The sequence below is a fragment of the Phyllobates terribilis genome, unplaced genomic scaffold (assembly GCF_046119375.1).
Source record: "Phyllobates terribilis strain yellow unplaced genomic scaffold, ASM4611937v1 Scaffold_1__5_contigs__length_1240528914, whole genome shotgun sequence".
Classification (NCBI taxonomy): Eukaryota; Metazoa; Chordata; class Amphibia; order Anura; family Dendrobatidae; genus Phyllobates; species Phyllobates terribilis.
The window spans coordinates 765,142,742-765,163,682 of record NW_027362761.1 but is presented as its reverse complement, the minus strand read 5'-3'; the positions used below and the strand labels follow the sequence as shown (position 1 = coordinate 765,163,682).

Genomic DNA, 20,941 nt, shown 5'->3' with positions numbered 1-20,941 from the left:
AGTAGCCTTCACACTGTATGAAGGACCCCACAGTAGCCACCAAACTGTGTAATGATCCCCACATTAGCCCCCAAACTGTAATATAATAGCCTGCACATTAGCTCATACACAGTATAATGGCCCCCACAGTAGCTCTCAAACTATATAATGGCCCCTGCATTAGCACCCAAACTGTATAATGGCTTCCACATTAGCTCCCATGCTGTATAAAGATCCCACATTTTATGAGGGCCCCACAATATCAAAGGGTTCCCCACAGTAGTTCCTACAATGTATGAGCGTCCCCCAAACAGTAGTCCCCACAGTGTATGAGTGTCCCTCATACTTTATGATGACCATACAGTCCCACCACATGTATTACTTAAAATAAAAAACACCATATACTCACCTAATCCAGAAACCTGACAAGTCCACCGGCAAATTGCGGGCGGACCAACACGTTAATGTCATCATGCTGAAGAACACGCAGGAGGTCAGAGACCAAGCAGTTTAATGACAACACCGCGAGAGACTCTAATGTCCTGTGCATGCGCCAGTATCTTGGTCATTATAGTCTGTGTGGAGATGGTAATCCATCATACTGTGTGTGTGGGGAGGCTGTGAGGTCCATCATTCTGTGTGAGGGGTTGTGGGGTCCATCATGCTGTATGGGGTCCATCATACTGTGCAAAGAGACCACTAAGGTCCATCATACTGTGATAAGGGATGTGTCCAACATACTGTGCTGAGAAAGGAGAGGCGGTGGGGGCAAGCCTACTGTGTGAAAGGACCACTGAGGACCATCATACTGTGATAAGAAATGTGTCCAACATACTGTGCCGAGGAAGGCGAGGGGGTCCATACTACTGTGTGGAGGGAGCTGTGGGGATCCATCATACCGTGGGGAGGGAGCCGCTGGTGTCATCAAACTGCCGGGTGGGAGCCATATGGGTTATCACACTGTGTGGGGGAACCAGTAGGTGCATTATACTATATGGGGGCTGTGGGGGCATCATACTGTATGAGTGTAGCAGTTGATCAAGGTACAATGGCTGTATAACAGGAGCAGTATGATTTATAAACTTTGCATAAAGCAGTAAATTATATGGTTTTGATTAGCTGCTATTGATAACAATACATTTTACAATAAGCCATATCGTAATATTTAGTAGCAGTAGCAGCTAAAATGAATGTCAAATAGTAATAATAAGCAGAATTAATGTAGGTTCGGCCCTCCTCAACACTTACAGTCTCTCATGTGACATCTTGGGAAAATTAATTGCACACCCCTTGTGTTATCTTATAAATAGAGGGGTTATGCACATTTAGGTAGCTTTTACACAATGAAGAGTATTCTTCAGTAGGAGGGCAGGGTTGTCCTTTGGGTTGTATGCTGAAGTATAATGACGCAGGAGGATGCTGATGTTACTATGGATACAGGGTATATACATCTCTACAGCTACAGCTGTAACTACTGAGTGTGGTCCGCTCTATATCCGTACAAGCTGTGTGTCAGCAGAGGCAACAGCAATTACAGGTGAGATAGTTATACTGCTAGCCATGCTGTTAATTTGTACTTTTTTCATTCTTGATCAAATGTTTTGCTTGTTAAAAAATTGGCACAGAAAATAAGGGTGTCATTCACTGATCACACAGGTGCACTACTCAATTAAGGACATAATTATTATTATTACTATTATTATGCTGTTGATTTTTTTAGTGATATGTCATCTTACCTAGCTATGTACTGTATGGAAATATGCAGTTTATATCTTGAATAATGGGGGCCATTATCATGTGATAATTAGATGTAGGATTAATAATTTAGGATCCCTAAGCATATATCCCTGAATATTAAATTAATAAACACATAGTGAGGAAAATGATTCATCAAAGATTTATTTTTGCACAAAGGTGCGAAACAACAATTCATGATTTTTAGACACAATAAAACTGGCGCAAAAGTCGTGATCAATTCCTTTCCCCCCATTTTCCCTTTCCCAGTATACCAAGCTTTAAATGATTTTGCTGTATGGGGGATATTTCCCTTTCTGGGCCATTTTCCCTCTTCCACTCTCTGTTATACTATAGTATCTATTTATAAAGGATGGAGAATGTTGGCAATGATTTAGCAGCAGTAATTACGCGGAGTTGTAAAGCATAATGGTGGATTTTATTTATGGTGCTTGATCCCTACATTCCTAGATGTAAACAAATATCAACAAGGGGATTCACAGGAGAGGAAAATATCCCCAGGGATCATTACAATAGCAACAGAAACTAAGAAACTATAAAAAGCTGAGTCACTGAGCTAATATACACACACTCCAGAGGACAAGAAGAAGAAAATCAGGATTGCTGCAAAATATAGTTGATGTTTTTCACTTTTCCTTAAAGGGGTTCTCCAGGTATATGATATTATTCGATGACCTATTCTAAGTATAAATCATCAATATCAGTTCAGTGGGGGTCCAACACCAGTTATTACCACTGATTAGTTCTAGCGGTGTATGCATGTAAAGACAAAAGAGACAAATGTTTAAAGGAACAGGTTGGAAAGATGTAACATGAATACTAACACCTGGACGGAAAGTGAAATCTTGCTTAAAACAAAATTTAAAGGGGTATTCCCATCTTCAAGATCCTATCACAATATGTAGTAGGAGTAATAATAAATATTATCAAATACCTCTAATTAGAAATGTAGTATAGTTCTTCTGATTTGCTATGTCGCTTACCCCATGTGCAGGGCATTGCAGTAGCTTAGATATTCATGGTTACGACGACTAACAACTAACTAACTGACTGTCACTATATGAGTGGTTGTAACCGTGGATACCTGTGATGAAAGCTGGCCGGTGGGTGCAGCTCTCTGGCGCCCCCTTACCTCTCAGGTCAGTCAAGGTACTGCACCTAGAGAAAGTAGTGCCAGGAAGCTGCAACCAGCGCAGGGAACACGGTAGAGTGTTCCCTTCAACGTCACTAAACCGTAACGTCACTACACAGCACAACTCGCTAGCGCCCTCTTAGCCTCAGGTCAGTCAAGGAACTGCACCTAGGATAAGCGGTCGCCAGGGAGACTGTCCTGTAACCTACTGGGTATCGGGGCCCTCTGTAGTGAGGGCGGTATATATATCTTCCTTGGCCGCGCCAGGAATATATATATCTGAACCTCCGACCGTCACTACCAGCCTTCCCCAATCCCCAGTTGGTATGCTGCCACCAGTCCCTATTTTAGATATACGCCCAGTCCGTGAATGGGCCTATATCGGGTCAGGAACCAACCCTGGGTAGCGTTTTTGGCTTGAGCCGAGCTCACACGGACGTGCGTTCGTTATGCAGAATAAAAGGCAGGCCCACAATTACTTGAGGTAATTGATTATAATAATACACTAGATACACGATATACAACTAAATATACACAGGTATAAGGTCAGGCTAAACTATACAACAATGGAATACAACACACAGAATCACCACAGCATATCAGTTACCGGTTTCTTGATTCTCTTGTGACGCAGGGAGAGGATTCTGCGGTCGCAGGCACGGTTCTTTGTTACAGGCTGAGGCCTACCACCGCATGGTCAAACTGCTCCTCCCCTTGGTGGCCTCAGCTGGTGCTCAGATGTTCAGCACACCACTCTTGGGTCAAGACTGCCTTATCTCTTGTCTGTCCTGCTATCTTACCTGCCCCGTCCCGCCCACTGCTGGTGAGGTCAGCTGGCTCAGTCTCCACCCTCAGGTCTAACTTCGATCAGAAGCCCAAATTCTATGGAACCCAATAACTTCTTCTGGGATGGTCTCAGGATACCCCCAGGGGTTCCCATGGATTCGGGCCGCCGTAACCGACCTTTTGATATCAATTATGATACCATACGGTCCTCAGGAATGGCTCAGCGCTATATCTTGGCTTCCAGAGCACGTACAAACGTCTACCGCGGAGGCTTGTGTGCGCAATGGCTCCGGGACGCCGTGATATTTTTTTATTGGCCCATCCCACGCAACATGCGTGTACTTTTCATGTTTCTATATCTTATGCCTCCATGCTTGTGACAGACAAAGAAACTAGTCCTATGGGACAAATGGTCAGGTACAGATAGACGAAGCACCCCCCCCTGCTGGCTGTGTTTCCTCTCGAAGTCTTTGAAGCTCCTAGCATTCAAGTGTTAAGTAGGCCCCGGGGCTTCTTATCTTACAGGAGCCTGGATGGGGGGAAACTATCTAGTTGACGTTTTAACAGAAGGTCCCAAGGGTGGGGGCTGCTGAAGTGTGGCCATCCCTGGATATGATTTATCATTACCAAGATGGCGGCTACAGGTTCATCACAATACCTAAGCTACTGAAATGACCTGCACATGAGCTAAGCGACATAGCGAATCAGAAGAACTATACTACATTTCTAATTGGATGCATTTGCTAATATTATCATTATTATACCTACTACATATTGGGATAGGAACTTGGAGATGGAAATTCCCCTTTAATACAAAAAACCCGGGTTTTTACAGAATAATCATCTTACAAAGTGCTATCAAGGAGTAACACACTATGTGATATTTAGAAGCCAGAGAGAAGCGGATTGATAACTAGGCTGATGGCTCCACTACCTGATTTGGGTTTTTATCTTCCCAGAAGTCTTGTAATGTAATGCAAATACAACCCTGTTCCACTCTATTGCCATCATGTAACAAGGGTGAAGTGTTGTGGTGTGCTGGAGTCTGGAGAGGATTAAAGGGTTTATCTAATCTTCTTTCTTCAGGAGCACATTGCTCCCTTGCCTCCTGACTTCTTGCTTCCAGGGGGTGGTGCACTCCTGAACAATGACAGTTTGGACCACTGGAATGGTCAAGTCACTGGTCTGAACTGTCTGTTCTCGGATGCTGCCATAAGAAGCAGCTTTGTGCAGCATTGTAGGAGACATGGAACTTTTATCTTGTGAACCGCTCACAATAACCAGTCTGTGATATAGATTGCTGCTGACTGTGATCCGAACATGTTTTTATTTTATCAGCATCGGAGGAGCACAGTTGGCACTAAAGCAATCCAGCCAGCTTCAGAGCTGCTCTACAAACTGTATAGCTATCAGCATGCAAAGCACATGTTCTAAGAAATCAGCCACCTCTGATACTCTGCAGTGGCGGCCAGTAGCCTAGGCAATGAGCAATATGCCATAAAATTAAAAATCCTAACATTTTTGAGAACGGAGAGGATTTTTAAGAAAAGGTAAATTGTAAAGTTGTTTGTCTTTACTTTACAAAGTAGTTTGCAATTTTACCCACTTATGAAGTTAACACAACCCTTACAATGAGGTTGTGTAGGCATATTATTGACCTATTGGTGGGGGTCTGACACCCAGCTCTAGAATAATCAGTTCCATGGTCAGCAAGATGTAGATATTAAATGAAGCTGAACAGCTCAGCTTTATTCAATGTGTAGCTGCCACCAGGGCTATGGAGTTGGAGTCGGAGTCGTGGAGTCGGTGTCCATTTTGGTGTAGTCGGAGTTAGAATAAAATGGACCGACTCCAACTACTAAAATAGATAATAAATTGGGTACAGTAGCTCAATGCAGGTTGTGGGGAATATTTTTTCATAAGAATTTGGGAAAGTTATGAAATGTCCTATAAATGTCTGTCCTGTTCCTGATCTAAGGGTCTAGACTTTTAGCGGGGATGAATCTGTGCTACAGTAAATTTATTACTTAAACATGAGCCATGTATGAGAGAGTCAGAGTCGTGGAGTGGAGTAGGTGGCATGGAAATTGAGGAGTCGGAGTCGGAGGTTTGGCTTACCGACTCCACAGCCCTGGCTGCCACTGCTGGGTATTGCAGATCAGCTCCTCTTTAAGAAAATAGTAGCTGATGTGTCAATCCCGTCAGGAGCAGCTACGAATTTCAACTGTGCAAAGTAGGATTTGGCATGAAACTAGAGGGAGTAAAGACCTTGTAAGTAAGGGCATAGTTTGTTCTAAATAATTTCTAGATTATTATGCTTACGGTTTTAGATATACATTGTGCTCAAAAGTTTACATACCCCGGCAGAATTTTTCCTTTCGTGGCCTTGTTTCAGAGAATATGAATGATAACAAAAAAACTTTTTCTCCACTCATGGGTATTGATTGGGTGAAGCCATTTATTGTCAAACTACTGTGTTTTCTCTTTCTAAATCTTAATGACAACCAAAAACATCCAAATGACCCTGATCAAAAGTTCACATACCTAGTTCTTAATACCATATATTGCCCCCTCTAACATCAATGAGAGCTTGATGTCTTTTGTGGTATTTGTGGATGACGTTCTTTAATTTCTCAGATGGTAAAGCTGCCCATTCTTCTTGGCAGAAAGCCTCCAGTTCCTGTACATTTCTTGGCTGTCTAGCATGAACAGCGCGCTTGAGATCTCCCCAGAGAGGCTCAATGATATTGAGGTCAGGAGACTGAGATGGCCACTCCAGAACCTTCACTTTGTTCTGCTGCAGCCAATGACAGGTCAACTTGGCCTTATGTTTTGGATCGTTATCATGTTGGAAAGTCCAAGTACATCCCTTGCCCAGCTTACGGGCTGATGAGTGGAAATTTGCTTCCAGTATTTGCCTATAACGTGCTGCATTCATCTTTCCTTCAACTTTTACCAAGTTACATGTGCCTTTGTAGCTCACACATCCCTAAAACATCAGCGATGCACCTCCGTGCTTTACAGTAGGAATGGTGTTCCTTTCATCATAGGCCTTATTGACCTCTCTCCAAACGTAACGTTTATGGTTGTGGCCAAAAAGTTCAATTTTAGTCTCATCACTCCAAATGACCTTGTTCCAGAAGTTTTGGCTTTCTTCTGGCGACTCGACCATGCAGCACATTTTTCTTCAAGTGCCTCCTTATTGTGCATCTTGAAATAGACACACCGAGTCCTGAATTTCAGCTGATGTTATTTGTGGGTTTTTCGTTACATCCCAAACAATTTTCCTGGCAGTTGTGGTGAAATTTTTGTTAGTGTACCTGATTGTGGTTTGGTTCTTACAGAGCCCCTGATTTTCCATTTGTTAATCACAGTTTGAACGCTGCAGACTGGCATTATCAATTCCTTGGATATTTTTGTTGTATCCTTTTCCTGTGCTATACAGTTCAACTACCTTTTCCCGTAGATCCGTTGACAATTCTTTTGCTTTCCCCATGACTCACAATCCAGAAACGTCAGTGGCTGGATGAAGGATCCAAGAGTCTGTCTGGATCCCAGAAACTCACTCAGCTTTAGGTGGACATGTCTTGTACTCCTTCTATTTTTGGATGATAGATTGAACAATACTCCGTGAGATGTTGAGAGCTTGGGCTATTTTTTTTTTACAACCTAACCCTGCTTTACTCTTCTCTACAACTTTATCCCTGACCTGTCTGGTGTGTTTCTTGGTTTTCATGATGCTGTTTGATCCCTAATATTCTCAAACAAACCTCTGAGGCCTTCACAGAACAGCTGTAGTTCTACTGAGAATAAATGACATGCAGGTGGACTCAATTACTAATTATGTGACTTCTCGATGCAATTGGTCTCTCAGGATTTTATTTAGCAGTATCAGACTACTTGGGGCTGAATACAAATGCACGTCACAATTTTCAGATTTATATTTTTTAAATAATTAGAAAACCTTGTCATTTACACTTCACAAATACTTGCTACTTTGTGTTGGTCACATAAAATCCCAATAAAATACATTTAAATGTGTGGGTGAAATGTGAAAAAAGGCGGAAAAGTTCCCGAAGTATAATTATATTTCATGTAGTAACATGAACTGCACGTAGTCACAACCCCCTTTATCCATGCAGGTGCCTGTGCAAAGAATGTTAGTTGTTCATGTCATTTTATGTTTATTAAGTTTTAAAGCACAAAAACTAATAACGGGTTCAGAATGTCATCAGAGTTGCTTGTGAAGGGGGCTGGCTGACTGGATTCTCTAAAAACCTGAGCTAACACACTTCTCTGTCATGGTTGATGCACTGAAATTAATCAGTCAGCGAGCCCCTTCTTTTCATTTACCTCACTAGTGACATATTGACAGGGGGGCTCTCTCCTGTGACAAACTCAAGATGGAAGTGGAACTGCTAGGAGTGTCCCTGCTAACTTGTGACTGGAGCACATTTATTAATTCAAGTATGTTAGCAAGTAGTATATATTTATACTTTAAAGGGAATCTGTTAGTAGGATCCACCTTCCGTCTATATGGATGGTCATAGGAAGCTGAACAAAATAACACATTGATATCTGTAAAACAGTGTTTTATTCCAGAGAAATCCACATTTTTCTTAATATGTAAATGAGCTGTTAAGATCGATGGGCCGGACACAGATCTGCATGAAAATCTGCCTCCAGAGCTTATTATAAATAAAAGGGGTGTTACCAAGGTGAGACATGTTGATCAGGAGAGCAGACTATTAGTCATTACTTGTCTCACACTGGTAATGCCCCCTTTCATTTAAAATAAGCTCTGGAGGCAGGTTCTCAGGGAAATCTATATCTGTCCCATAGATCTTAACAGCTCATTTGCACATGAGAAAATCATATTTTTTTCTGTAATAAGACATCAGATTACAAATATCAAGTTATAATTTTCTTAAAATTTCTATGACCTGAATGCCCATATAGATGGTTTAAGAGGATTGATCACACTGACAGGATGCCATTTTTTCATGTTAAAGGTTCAAATACTGTTGCTTTTTCTAGGAACATCATGGCTGCAGTATCACAATTCGAGCGAGACATGATATCTAAAGCTCGGCGTCAGATTCCCCAGTGTCAGGACCCTGTGGAGAGGCTGAGGCTGCAGTGTCTTGCAAGAGGGGCGTCTGGAATAAAAGGTCTTGGCAGGTAAGCTCCAAAATGCTAGTTCCTACTCTGTCTATGCTATGTTTATCCATATCTGACAATAAACATTCATAGCAAAAACTACATTTGTGTTTATCCAATGGCCAAGCTACAGTGGGTACGGAAAGTATTCAGACCCCTTTAAATTTTTCACTCTTTGTTTCATTGCAGCCATTTGGTAAATTCTAAAAAGTTCATTTTTTCTCTCATTAAAGTACACTCTGCACCCCATCTTGACTGAAAAAAAACAGAAATGTAGAAATTTTTGCAAATTTATTAAAAAAGAAAAACTGAAATATTACAAGGTCATAAGTATTCAGATCCTTTGCTCAGACACTCATATTTAAGTCACATGCTGTCCATTTCCTTGTGATCCTCCTTGAGATGGTTCTACTCCTTCATTGGAGTCCAGCTGTGTTTGATTAAACTGATAGGACTTGATTTGGAAAGGCACACACATATAGATATATATATAGATACAGTGCTGGCCAAAAGTATTGGCACCCCTGCAATTCTGTCAGATAATACTCAGTTTCTTCCTGAAAATGATTGCAATCACAAATTCTTTGGTATTATTCTCTTCATTTAATTTGTCCTCCATGAAAAAAACACAAAAAGAATTGTCCTAAAGCCAAATTGGATATAATTCCACACCAAACCTAAAAAAAAGGGGTGGACAAAAGTATTGGCACCGTTTGAAAAATCATGTGATGCTTCTCTAATTCGTGTAATTAACAGCACCTGTAACTTACCTGTGGCACCTAACAGGTGTTGGCAATAACTAAATCACACTTGCAGCCAGTTAACATGGATTAAAGTTCACTTAACCTCTGTCCTGTGTCCTTGTGTGTACCACATTGAGCATGGAGAAAAGAAAGAAGACCAAAGAACTGTCTGAGGACTTGAGAAACCAAATTGTGAGGAAGCATGAGCAATCTCAAGGCTACAAGTCCATCTCCAAAGACCTGAATGTTCCTGTGTCTTCCGCGCGCAGTGTCATCAAGAAGTTTAAAGCCCATGGCACTGTGGCTAACCTCCCTAGATGTGGAAGGAAAAGAAAAATTGACGAGAGATTTCAACGCAAGATTGTGCGGATGGTGGATAAAGAACCTCGACTAACATCCAAACAAGTTCAAGCTGCCCTGCAGTCCGAGGGTACAACAGTGTCAACCCGTACTATCCGTCGGCGTCTGAATGAAAAGGGACTGTATGGTAGGATACCCAGGAAGACCCCACTCCTTACCCCGAGACATAAAAAAGCCAGGCTGGAGTTTGCCAAAACTTACCTGAGAAAGGCTAAAACGTTTTGGAAGAATGTTCTCTGGTCAGATGAGACAAAAGTAGAGCTTTTTGGCAAAAAGCATCAACATAGAGTGTACAGGAAAAAAAAAGGCATTCAAAGAAAAGAACACGGTCCCTACAGTCAAACATGGCGGAGGTTCCCTGATGTTTTGGGGTTGCTTTGCTGCCTCTGGCACTGGACTGCTTGACCGTGTGCATGGCATTATGAAGTCTGAAGACTACCAACAAATTTTGCAGCATAATGTAGGGCCCAGTGTGAGAAAGCTGGGTCTCCCTCAGAGGTCATGGGTCTTCCAGCATGACAATGACTCAAAATACACTTCCAAAAGCACTATAAAATGGTTTGAGAGAAAGCACTGGAGACTTCTAAGGTGGCCAGCAATGAGTCCAGACCTGAATCCCATAGAACACCTGTGGAGAGATCTCAAAATGGCAGTTTGGAGAAGGCACCCTTCAAATATCAGGGACCTGGAGCAGTTTGCCAAAGAAGAATGGTCTACAATTCCAGCAGAGCATTATAAGAAACTCATTGATGGTTACCGGAAGCGGTTGTTCGCAGTTATTTTGGCTAAAGGTTGTGCAACCAAGTATTAGGCTGAGGGTGCCAATACTTTTGTCCGGCCCTTTTTTGGAGTTTTGTGTGAAATGATCAATGATTTGATTTTTGCTTCATTCTCTTTTGTGTTTTTTCCTTGCAAGCAAATTAAATGAAGAGAATAATACCAAAGAATTTGTGATTGCAATCATTTTCAAGAAGAAACTGAGTATTATCTGACAGAATTGCAGGGGTGCCAATACTTTTGGCCAGCACTGTATATAGAAGACCGCACAGCTCACAGTGCATGTCAGACCAAATGAGCATCATGAGCTCAAAAGGAACTGCCCAAGGAGCCCAGAAACAGAATTGTGGCAAGGCACAGATCTGGCCAAGGTTACAAAATAATTTCTGCATTACTCAAGGTTCCTAAGAGCACAGTGGCCTCCATAATCCTTAAATGGAAGAAGTTTGGGACCACCAGAAATCTTCCTAGACCTGGCCGTCCAGCCAAACTGAGCAATAGTGGGAAAAGAGCCTTGGTGAGAGAGGTAAAGAAGAATCCCAAGATCACTGTGGCTGAGCTCCAGAAATGCAGTAGGGAGATGGGAGAGAGTTCCACAAAGTCAACTATCACTGCAGCCCTCCACCAGTCGGGCCTTTATGACAGAGTGGCCCGACGGAAGCCTCTCCTCAGTGCAAGACATATGAAAGCCCGCATAGAGTTTGCTCAAAAACACATGAAGGACTCCCAGACTATGAGAAATAAGATTTTCTGGTCTGATGAGACGAAGATAGAACTTTTTGGTGATAATTCTAAGCGGTATGTGTGAAGAAAACCAGGCACTGCTCATCACCTGCCCAATACAATCCCAACAGTGAAATATGGTGGTGGCAGCATCATGCTATGGGGTGTTTTTCAGCTGCAGGAACAGGACGACTGGTTGCAATTGAAGGAAATATTAATGCGGCCAAGTACAGAGATATCCTGGATGAAAACCTCTTCCAGAGGGTTCTGGACCTCAGACTTGGCCGAAGGTTCACCTTCCAACAAGACAATGACCCTAAACACACAGCTAAAATAACAAAGGAGTGGCTTCAGAACAACTCTGTGACCATTCTTGACTGGCCCAGCCAGAGCCCTGACCTAAACCCAATTGAGCATCTCTGGAGAGGCCTGAAAATGTCTGTCCACCAACGTTCACCATTCAACCTGACGGAACTAGAGAGGATCTACAAGGAAGAATGGCAGAGGATCCCCAAATCCAGGTGTGAAAAACTTGTTGCATCATTCCCAAGAAGACTCATGGCTGTACTAGCTCAAAAGGGTGCTTCTACTCAATACTGAGCAAAGGGTCTGAATACTTATGACCATGTGATATTTGAGTTTTTTCTTTTTTAATAAATTTGCAAAATTTCTACATTTCAGGTTTTTTTCAGTCAAGATGGGGTGCAGTGTGTACTTTAATGAGAAAAAAAATGAACTTTTTAGAATTTACCAAATGGCTGCAATGAAACAAAGAGTGACCCACTGTACATAAGGTACAAAGGTAGCTGTCACACTCCATTAGGCTATGTGCCCACAAAGCAGAAATGCTCCGGATTTTTTCCTGAGCATTTCTGCATCTCCCTGGCAGAAAAAATGCATGCGGATTGTACATGCGTTTTCCTGCCAGGGACATGCGGATGTGAAGCGTTCTTCACATGCATTTCCGCATGCAAGTTGTCAAGCGCTTTTCCAAGCGATTTTAGCATCACTTGGAAAGTGCTTGACAACTTGGTCACACTATATAAATCCATGCAAACGGCATGGATTTATATAGTGTGACCGAAAGAATGGTAAAAAATAAAAAAATAAATCTATACTTACCTTCTGATGGCCCCCGCAGTCTTTATTCGCTCCGTCCTGGCTTGCCGGCAGCTCGCGGTACACTGAAGGACCTGCCGTCACATGACTAAATGACGTCAGTGCAGGTCCTTCAGTCCATCTGACGGCAAGCGAAGACAAGCGCACCGGGGGCCATCAGAAGGTAAATATAATATTTATTTTTGATTTTACTCTTTTTTTTACAGGTTCTATGGTACCCGAGTCCGGAGGAGAGTCTCCTCTCTCCAGACCCGGGTACCATCCACACATTGAAACGCTTGGATTCCGCATGTACAGATGCAGTGATGCGAAATCCAAACGTTCCAATGCAAGTCAATGGCGGCGAAAACGCAGCGCTTCCGCAAAATAATTGGTAGTGCTGCATTTTTTTCCGCAATGATAATCCGCAGTGGAAATTTCCGCAGCATGTGCACAGTACATGCGGATTATCATTGGGGAACATGGCAGGCCTTCTACCATGCGTTTTTTAAGCGTTTCTGCAGCGTTTTTGCCACTGCGGAAATGCTTAAAAAATGCATCGTGGGCACACAGCCTTACTCGTGCTTGAGGGAACCCAATGTCTCCTTGTCCACATAACTATATACAAGTATTATAAATGGGGGTCCATAAGATTTAGGGTATGTAATTGTGAAAGTATGTTTCACCCAACTTATTAGTTATCTACTGCTTGCTAACATTTTGTTCTGTTAATAAACCAATATTTCTATCATTATCTATTGTAATGGGGTAATGTTAGCAGTACAATATGCAGCTGTTTATGGCTGTACATGTAAGAAACTCTAAGAAACAACTTCTTGATTATTGGAGGTCTGAGCAATGGGTACCCCAGCAACCCCAAAAACCAGGGTCTGAAGAGCTCTGTGTGAATGTAGCCATGGTTGATCATGCGAACTACCACTCCATTTATTCTTAATGGGACCATCGGAGATAGCACTGCACTTGGCTGGTCTCCCGCACTATCATAAGAATGAATAGAGTGGTAGTGTGCATCTGTTTCATTGACTTGGGGCTCTTCAGGGGATAACTTTCAAACTTAATTATATCCCTCTAATCTCTCCTTATACTGCCTTTGATCAATGGTCATTTAGGTATTTTTTAAAAATTCCAACAAATATTGATGTATTAGCGTCATTCATGTTTTCCAATTTTAATAATAATAATCGTTTTTCAAATTCAAAGTTTTTATTGATTTTTTGATTAAGGCAATTAACATAAGATAACAAGACAAATACAGAGTATCATAACAAGAGTAGGTACAGTACAGACCAAAAGTACAAGGAAAGACTAGAAGCAATGGGATGAAACTAAATGGGAGGAGACACAGATTAGATATTAGAAAAAACTTTTTGACAGTTAGGGTGATTAATGAGTGGAACAGGCTGCCACGAGAGGTGGTGAGTTCCCCTTCAATGGACGTCTTCAAACAGAGGCTGGACAGACATCTGTCTGAGATGATCTAGTGAATCCTGCTTTGAGCAGGGGGTTGGACCAGATGACCCAGGAGGTCCCTTCCAACTCTACCATTCTATGATTCTATGATTCTATGAAAGTTTGGACACACCTTCTCATTTAAAGATTTTTCTGTATTTTCATGACTATGAAAATTGTACATTCACACTGAAGGCATCAAAACTATAAATTAACACATGTGGAATTATATACTTAACAAAAAAGTGTGAAACAACTGAAAATATGTCTTATATTCTAGATTCTTCAAAGTAGCCACCTTTGGCTTTGATGACTGCTTTGCACATTCTTGGCATTCTCTTGATGAGCTTCAAGAGGTAGTCACCGGAAATGGTTTTTACTTCACAGGTGTGCCCTGTCAGGTTTAATAAGTGGGATTTCTTGCCTTATAAATGGGGATGGGACCATCAGTTGTGTTGTGCAGAAGTCAGGTGGATACACAGCTGATAGTCCTTCTGAATAGACTGTTAGAATTTGTATTATGGCAAGAAAAAAGCAGTTAAGTAAAGAAAAACGAGTGGCCATCATTACTTTAAGAAATGAAGGTCAGTCAGTCGGAAAAATTGGGGAAACTTTGAAAGTGTCCCCAAGTGCAGTTGCAAAAACAATCAAGCGCTACAAAGAAACTGGCTCACATGAGGACCGCCCCAGGAAAGGAAGACCAAGAGTCACCTCTGCTTCTGAGGATAAGTTTATCCAAGTCACCAGCCTCAGAAATAGCAGGTTAACAGCAGCTCAGATTAGAGACCAGGTCAATGCCACACAGAGTTCTAGCAGCAGACACATCTCTACAACAACTGTTAAGAGGAGACTTTGTGAAGCAGGCCTTCATGGTAAAATAGCTGCTAGGAAACCACTGCTAAGGACAGGCAACAAGCAGAAGAGACTTGTTTGGGCTAAAGAACACAAGGAATGGACATTAGACCAGTGGAAATCTGTGGTTTAGTCTGATGAGTCCAAATTTGAGATCTTTGATTCCAACCACTGTGTCTTTGTGCGACGCAGAAAAGGTGAACGGATTGGCTCTACATGCCTGGTTCCCACCGTGAAGCAAGGAGGAGGATGTGTAATGGTGTGGGGGTGCTTTGCTAGTGACACTGTTGGGGATTTATTCAAAATTGAAGGCATACTGAACCAGCATGGCTACCACAGCATCTTGTAGCGGCATGCTATTCCATCCGGTTTGCGTTTAGTTGGACCATCATTTATTTTTCAACAGGACAATGATCCCAAACACACCTCCAGGCTGTGTAAGGGCTATTTGACCAAGAAGGAGAGTGATGGGGTGCTACGCCAGATGACCTGGCCTCCACAGTCACCAGACCTGAACCCAATCGAGATGGTTTGGGGTGAGCTGGACCGCAGAGTGAAGGCAAAAGGGCCAACAAGTGCTAAGCATCTCTGGGACCTCCTTCAAGATAGTTGGAAGACCATTTCCGGTGACTACCTCTTGAAGCTCATCAAGAGAATGTCAAGAGTGTGCAAAGCAGTCATCAAAGCAAAAGGTGGCTACTTTGAAGAACGTAGAATATAAGACATATTTTCAGCTGTTTCACACTTTTTTGTTATGTATATAATTCCACATGTGTTAATTCATAGTTTTGATGCCTTCAGTGTGAATGTACAATTTTCATAGTCATGAAAATACAGAAAAATCTTTAAATGAGAAGGTGTGTCCAAACTTTTGGTCTGTACTGTGCATTATATGAACTCTATTAGATAACTGATTGTGATGTACCTATTATAACAGTTTAAACATAAAGTGATAAGCTTGAAAGTATATATCACAAATAGAGAATGTGAGAGATGTAGAAAGCAGGAAGAGAAAAGCTAGACACTATAGAGTTAAGAGACCATGAGAACCAGTTTGGACCACAAACGCATGTATACTATTGTGGGGAAAGAAATCCCCTCAACAGATAAATCAAGAGTTAAATAGATTATAAGGGAGGTGAAGGCTAACTTATGCTTGTTTAGAGGACTTTATAGAAGTTATCTCAAAATATTTTCGTAAGCTGGGGAGGATAAAAAGGATTCCCAATGGAACCATTTGGTAGCAATTATATTAATTTCAGCTTGTGTTTTGGCTATCATTCTTTCCATATGATAGATTATGGCTGCAGTATCTCTGTAAACCATTCCTCCACGGACGGGGGATCTGTTGACTTCCAGTGGAGAGGGATCACTGTTTTGGCTGCTTGGAGAAGGTGACTCAGTAGTGACTTTTTATAGGCACATTTAGACATGGGGAACATATATAACAGGGTAGCTTCAGGGAAACTGGGGAGTGCTATCCCTTTCAACTCCTGAATGGCCTTGAGGACTCCCTTCCACAAGGCCTCCAAAACTGCACATGCCTACCAGATGTGAGACATTGTGCCCTCGTGTGCTCCACATTGCCAACACAGATTAGAAACCTCTGAGAACCATTTATGCAAGGCAGAGGGGACCCTGTACCACCTTGAAACAATTTTATAACTAGTTTCTTGAGATTTAGTATCAATTATAGATTTTTAAGACCAATGAAAAATGTATTCCATTGCTCTTTCTTTTAAAAGTCTTCTGAAGTTCAGTCTCCCAAACTCTGCAGAAAGAAGGAAGTTACTCCAGATCCAAATTTACTTGTAATTTATAGATATCTGAGATGGTGTGTAGAGGGCTAGAGGAAGCTGTACACATCTTTTCAAAAGGGGACAAAGATTGTGCAAAATCTATACGTCTATTGAGTAAAGATAGAAAATGTTGGAGTTGAACATATTCATAGTTATGTCGAGTCTTTAAGACATGATCCCCTAAGATAGTGAAGAGCGGAGACAATACGCCTCCTGGGGTCACTTGGAACACATGTAAAGGGGTTCTCTTGGAGCTGTTAAGGAAAAGGTTTGAGACGGCACCTGCAATAAACCCTGGGTTGTCAGTTATTGGTATCATTGGTCCAGACGGGTCGATTAAAATACTTCTTACATTTGAACTATGTATTGTTTTGAGCATGTGTCTGATAGTGTAGGACACTGAAATATTATTTTGATCTTGGCGTCCAAGGCAAGGTTGAAACCGATACGGAGTAAATATCTTGTGCGATGTGAACCCAAAGCTTTGATTTGGGACCATGAAATAAATAGAGAATCCTCGCATGGGCAGACGCTAGATAATATTGGCGACAATCAGGTAAACCTATGCCCCCAGCATCTTTCGGGCAAACTAAAACATTACTCTGAATCCTGGGACAGCCTGTCGACCAGACAAATTGACCAAATTTGTGTTGGATTTTGTTCCACAAAAAGGAAGGTATATATACCGGGATGGTCTGCAGTAGATATAATAGCCTGGATAAGACTGTCACTTTAAGGACATTAACTCTGCAAAACGACGAGAATTTTCCCCGGCTCCAGCAAGTGAGATCTTCCTCAAGTCTGGGCAAAAATTGTCGAAAGTTAAGCAAAATACTTTGGAAAGATCGTAGGGAATACGAGTGCCCAGATAGTTAATACTATTATTTGGGTGCCATTTACAAGAAAAGTTGGACTTAAGAGTATTCATCAATTTCAAGGGTAAAGATATATTTAAAGCCTTGGATTTGTCAAAAATTAATCTTAAAGTTGGACCATTAACCAAAACGCATCAACTTGGACATAAAGAATGGAAGGGATATATGAGGATTTGTAAGATATACAAGATACCAAAAGGTCATCGGCATATGCCGAGCATTTATATTCTTGACCTGCAATCCTGATTCCACGTAAGTCAGGGTTTGGGAAAGAGATGACCAGGAGATTCTGTCAAAAGCCATTTCTGCGTCAAGTGACAGAATCATTAGGAAATTTTTTTGCTTGAGTGCATAATTAATAATATCTAACGTTTTCAGGGTGTTATAAAGTGCTTCTCTACCTGGAGAAAAACCAACCTGATCTAGGTGGGGTTTCAATCTATATGCTAGGAGTTTTGCATATAGTTTCAGGTCAACATTAAGTAAGGAGATTGGTTGGTAACTACTACAGTAGTTGGGGGTTTTCCCTGGCTTAGGGATGACCGTATTATGTTCTGTCATAGAGTTACATGGGAAAGGGGTAGAGTCTGAAATGGAGTTGATGGCCTGTATCATCAAAGGTGCCAATTGTTCTGGAAAGGCTTTATAAAATTTAGTGGTAAGACCGTCTGGGCCTGGACTTTTATTCCCTGGTAAGTCCCTAATTGCGGTTAGTAGTTCTTGAGACGTAAATGGGTCTTCCACATCCTTAATTATTCCTAAATTCAGTTTTTTAAAGGGAGAGGGCATATTAAAAGAGTTATATGAGTTTTCTGAGTTTAAAGTTGAGGAGGGTAAATTATATAGTTTAGAATAAAGGACTGAAATAGTTATTTTTTTTGTATGGGTGGTGTAGACCAATTTATCTTGTGAATTCTTGATACATTGAATTAAAGTTTGGGCTCTTTTGGAGCTGAGGGCTTTAGCTAGCATTCTTCCAGGTTTGTTTCCAAATTCATAGAACTTTCACAGAACTTTGCTCCTCAAGACCCGATGGCTCTGAAAAGTGGTGTCGTCACTAATAGCGTTGGTACTCGCCCGAGCATCTCGCTACTCGGGATGTTCAGCGAGCACCGAGCATTTCCGGGTTACTCGGGTGGGAGCTCGGGTCTCCGCCCTGCATGTTTGGCTCTCTTTACAGAGCCAATGAACATGCAGGGATTGCCAGCCAGTCACTGTAATGCCGCAGCCATGTTGTTTGTGGGCATTAGAGTGATTGGCTGGCCGCACAGCATCACCTCGAGTATTTAAAACCAGGAGCCGCCATCTTGGACACAGTCGCCCGGGATCAGACAGTGTAGGGTCAGTGCTGCTGAGTTAGGGAGAGATATACAGTCATATGAAAAAGTTTGGGCACCCCTATTAATCTTAAGCTTAATGTTTTATAAAAATTGGTGTTTTTGCAACAGCTATTTCAGTTTGATATATGTAATAACTGTTGGACACAGTAATGTTTCTGCCTTGAAATGAGGTTTATTGTGCTAACAGAAAATGTGCAATCTGCATTCAAACAAAATTTGACCTGTGCATAAGTATGGGCACCCTTATCATTTTCTTGTTTTAAATACTCCTGCCTACTTTTTACTGACTTACTAAAGCACTTTTTTTGGTTTTGTAACCTCATTGAGCTTTGAACTTTATAGCCAGGTGTATGCAATCATGAGAAAAGCTACTTAAAGTGGCCACTTGCAAGTTGTTCTCCTGTTTGAATCTCCTCTGAAGAGTGGCATCATGGGCTCCTCAAAACAACTGTCAAATGATCTGAAAACAAAGATTATTCAACATAGTTGTTCAGGGGAAGGATACAAAAAGCTGTCTCAGAGATTTAACCTGTCAGTTTCCACTGTGAGGAACATAGTAAGGAAATGGAAGAACATAGGGACAGTTCTTGTTAAGGCCAGAAGTGTCAGGACAAGAAAAACATCAGAAAGGCAGAGAAGAAGAATGGTGAGATCAGTCAAGGACAATCCTCAGACCACCTCCAGAGAGCTGCAGCATCAACTTGCTGCAGATGGTGTCACTGTGCATCGGTCAACTATACAACGCACTTTGCACAAGGAGAAGCTGTATGGGAGAGTGATGCGAAAGAAGCCGTTTCTGCAAGTACGCACAAACAGAGTCGGCTGAGGTATGCAAAAGCACATTTGAAGAAGCCTATTTCTTTTTGGAAGAAGGTCCTGTGGACTGATGAAACCAAGATTGAGTTGTTTGGTCATACAAAAAGGCGTTATGCATGGTGGCAAAAAAACACAGCATTCCAAGAAAAACACTTGCTACCCACAGTAAAATTTGGTGGAGGTTCCATCATGCTTTGGGGCTGTGTGGTCAATGCCGGCACTGGGAATCTTGTTAAAGTTGAGGGACGCATGGATTCCACTCAGTATCAGCAGATTCTTGGCAATAGTGTTCAAGAATCAGTGATAAAGTTGAAGTTACGCAGTGGATGGATCTTTCAGCAAGACAATGATCCAAAACACCGCTCCAAATCTACTCAGGCATTCATGCAGAGGAACAATTACAATGTTCTGGAATGGCCATCCCAGTCCCCAGACCTGAATATCATTGAACATCTGTGGGATCATTTGAAGAGGGCTGTCCATGCTCGGCGACCATCAAACTTAACTGAACTGGAATTGTTTTGTAAAGAGGAGTGGTCAAAAATACCTTCATCCAGGATCCAGGAACTCATTAAAAGCTACAGGAAGCGACTAGAGGCTGTTATTTTTGCAAAAGGAGGATCTACTAAATATTAATGTCACTTTTCTGGTGAGGTGCCCATACTTATGCACCTGTCAAATTTTGTTTGAATGCAGATTGCACATTTTCTGTTAGTACAATAAACCTCATTTCAAGGCAGAAACATTACTGTATCCAACAGTTATTACATATATCAAACTGAAATAGCTGTTGCAAAAACATCAATTTTTATAAAACATTAAGCTTAAGATTAATAGGGGTGCCCAAACTTTTTCATATGACTGTATAGTGCAACATAGGTAGTGTAGGGTCTCTAAAGCCTGTCAAATCCAACAAACAGTCCTTCTCAGGACTAATATCCATCCCAGATATCAGGCAGGCAGGCTGTATAGGAGACGCAGTAGTTATACCAACAAACAGTGCATTACAGTCCTGTGTGCTCCTGCTGGTCAAATTGCTAGACTTATCCCCCGGTCTCAAGGGCCAGGAAAAATCCATTTTTTTCATCTAAATCCTGTATTTTTTTTTTTCCCTCAGTCAGACTGTACAAATACGCGTCTTATTAACCTTTTGGTATCCCCCCCCCCCCAAAAAAAAAAAAAAAAATTGAGTGTGTCTATGACTGTTCAGACACCAATATATCTGTTTAAAAGATTCTGGTGTAGGCCACATAACTATAACTGGTTTTGCAGTTCC

General features: G+C 41.7%; 1 protein-coding gene across 2 annotated transcripts in view; it reads left to right on the top strand.

The window, feature by feature from the left end:
* Window positions 1-1,400: 1,400 nt before the first annotated feature.
* LOC141171086 (calcyphosin-like protein) overlaps window positions 1,401-20,941 on the top strand; it is a 61,045-nt gene continuing 41,504 nt past the window's right edge. The window contains exons 1-2 of one of the 2 annotated variants that reach the window (XM_073655193.1): window positions 1,401-1,516; window positions 8,690-8,833. In XM_073655193.1, the coding sequence (XP_073511294.1) occupies window positions 8,697-8,833 (137 nt within the window). In that variant the 5' untranslated portion in view covers window positions 1,401-1,516; window positions 8,690-8,696. Of the gene's footprint in view, window positions 1,517-8,689; window positions 8,834-20,941 lie in introns of those variants that run through there. The other variant, XM_073655194.1, reaches the window with a different exon arrangement.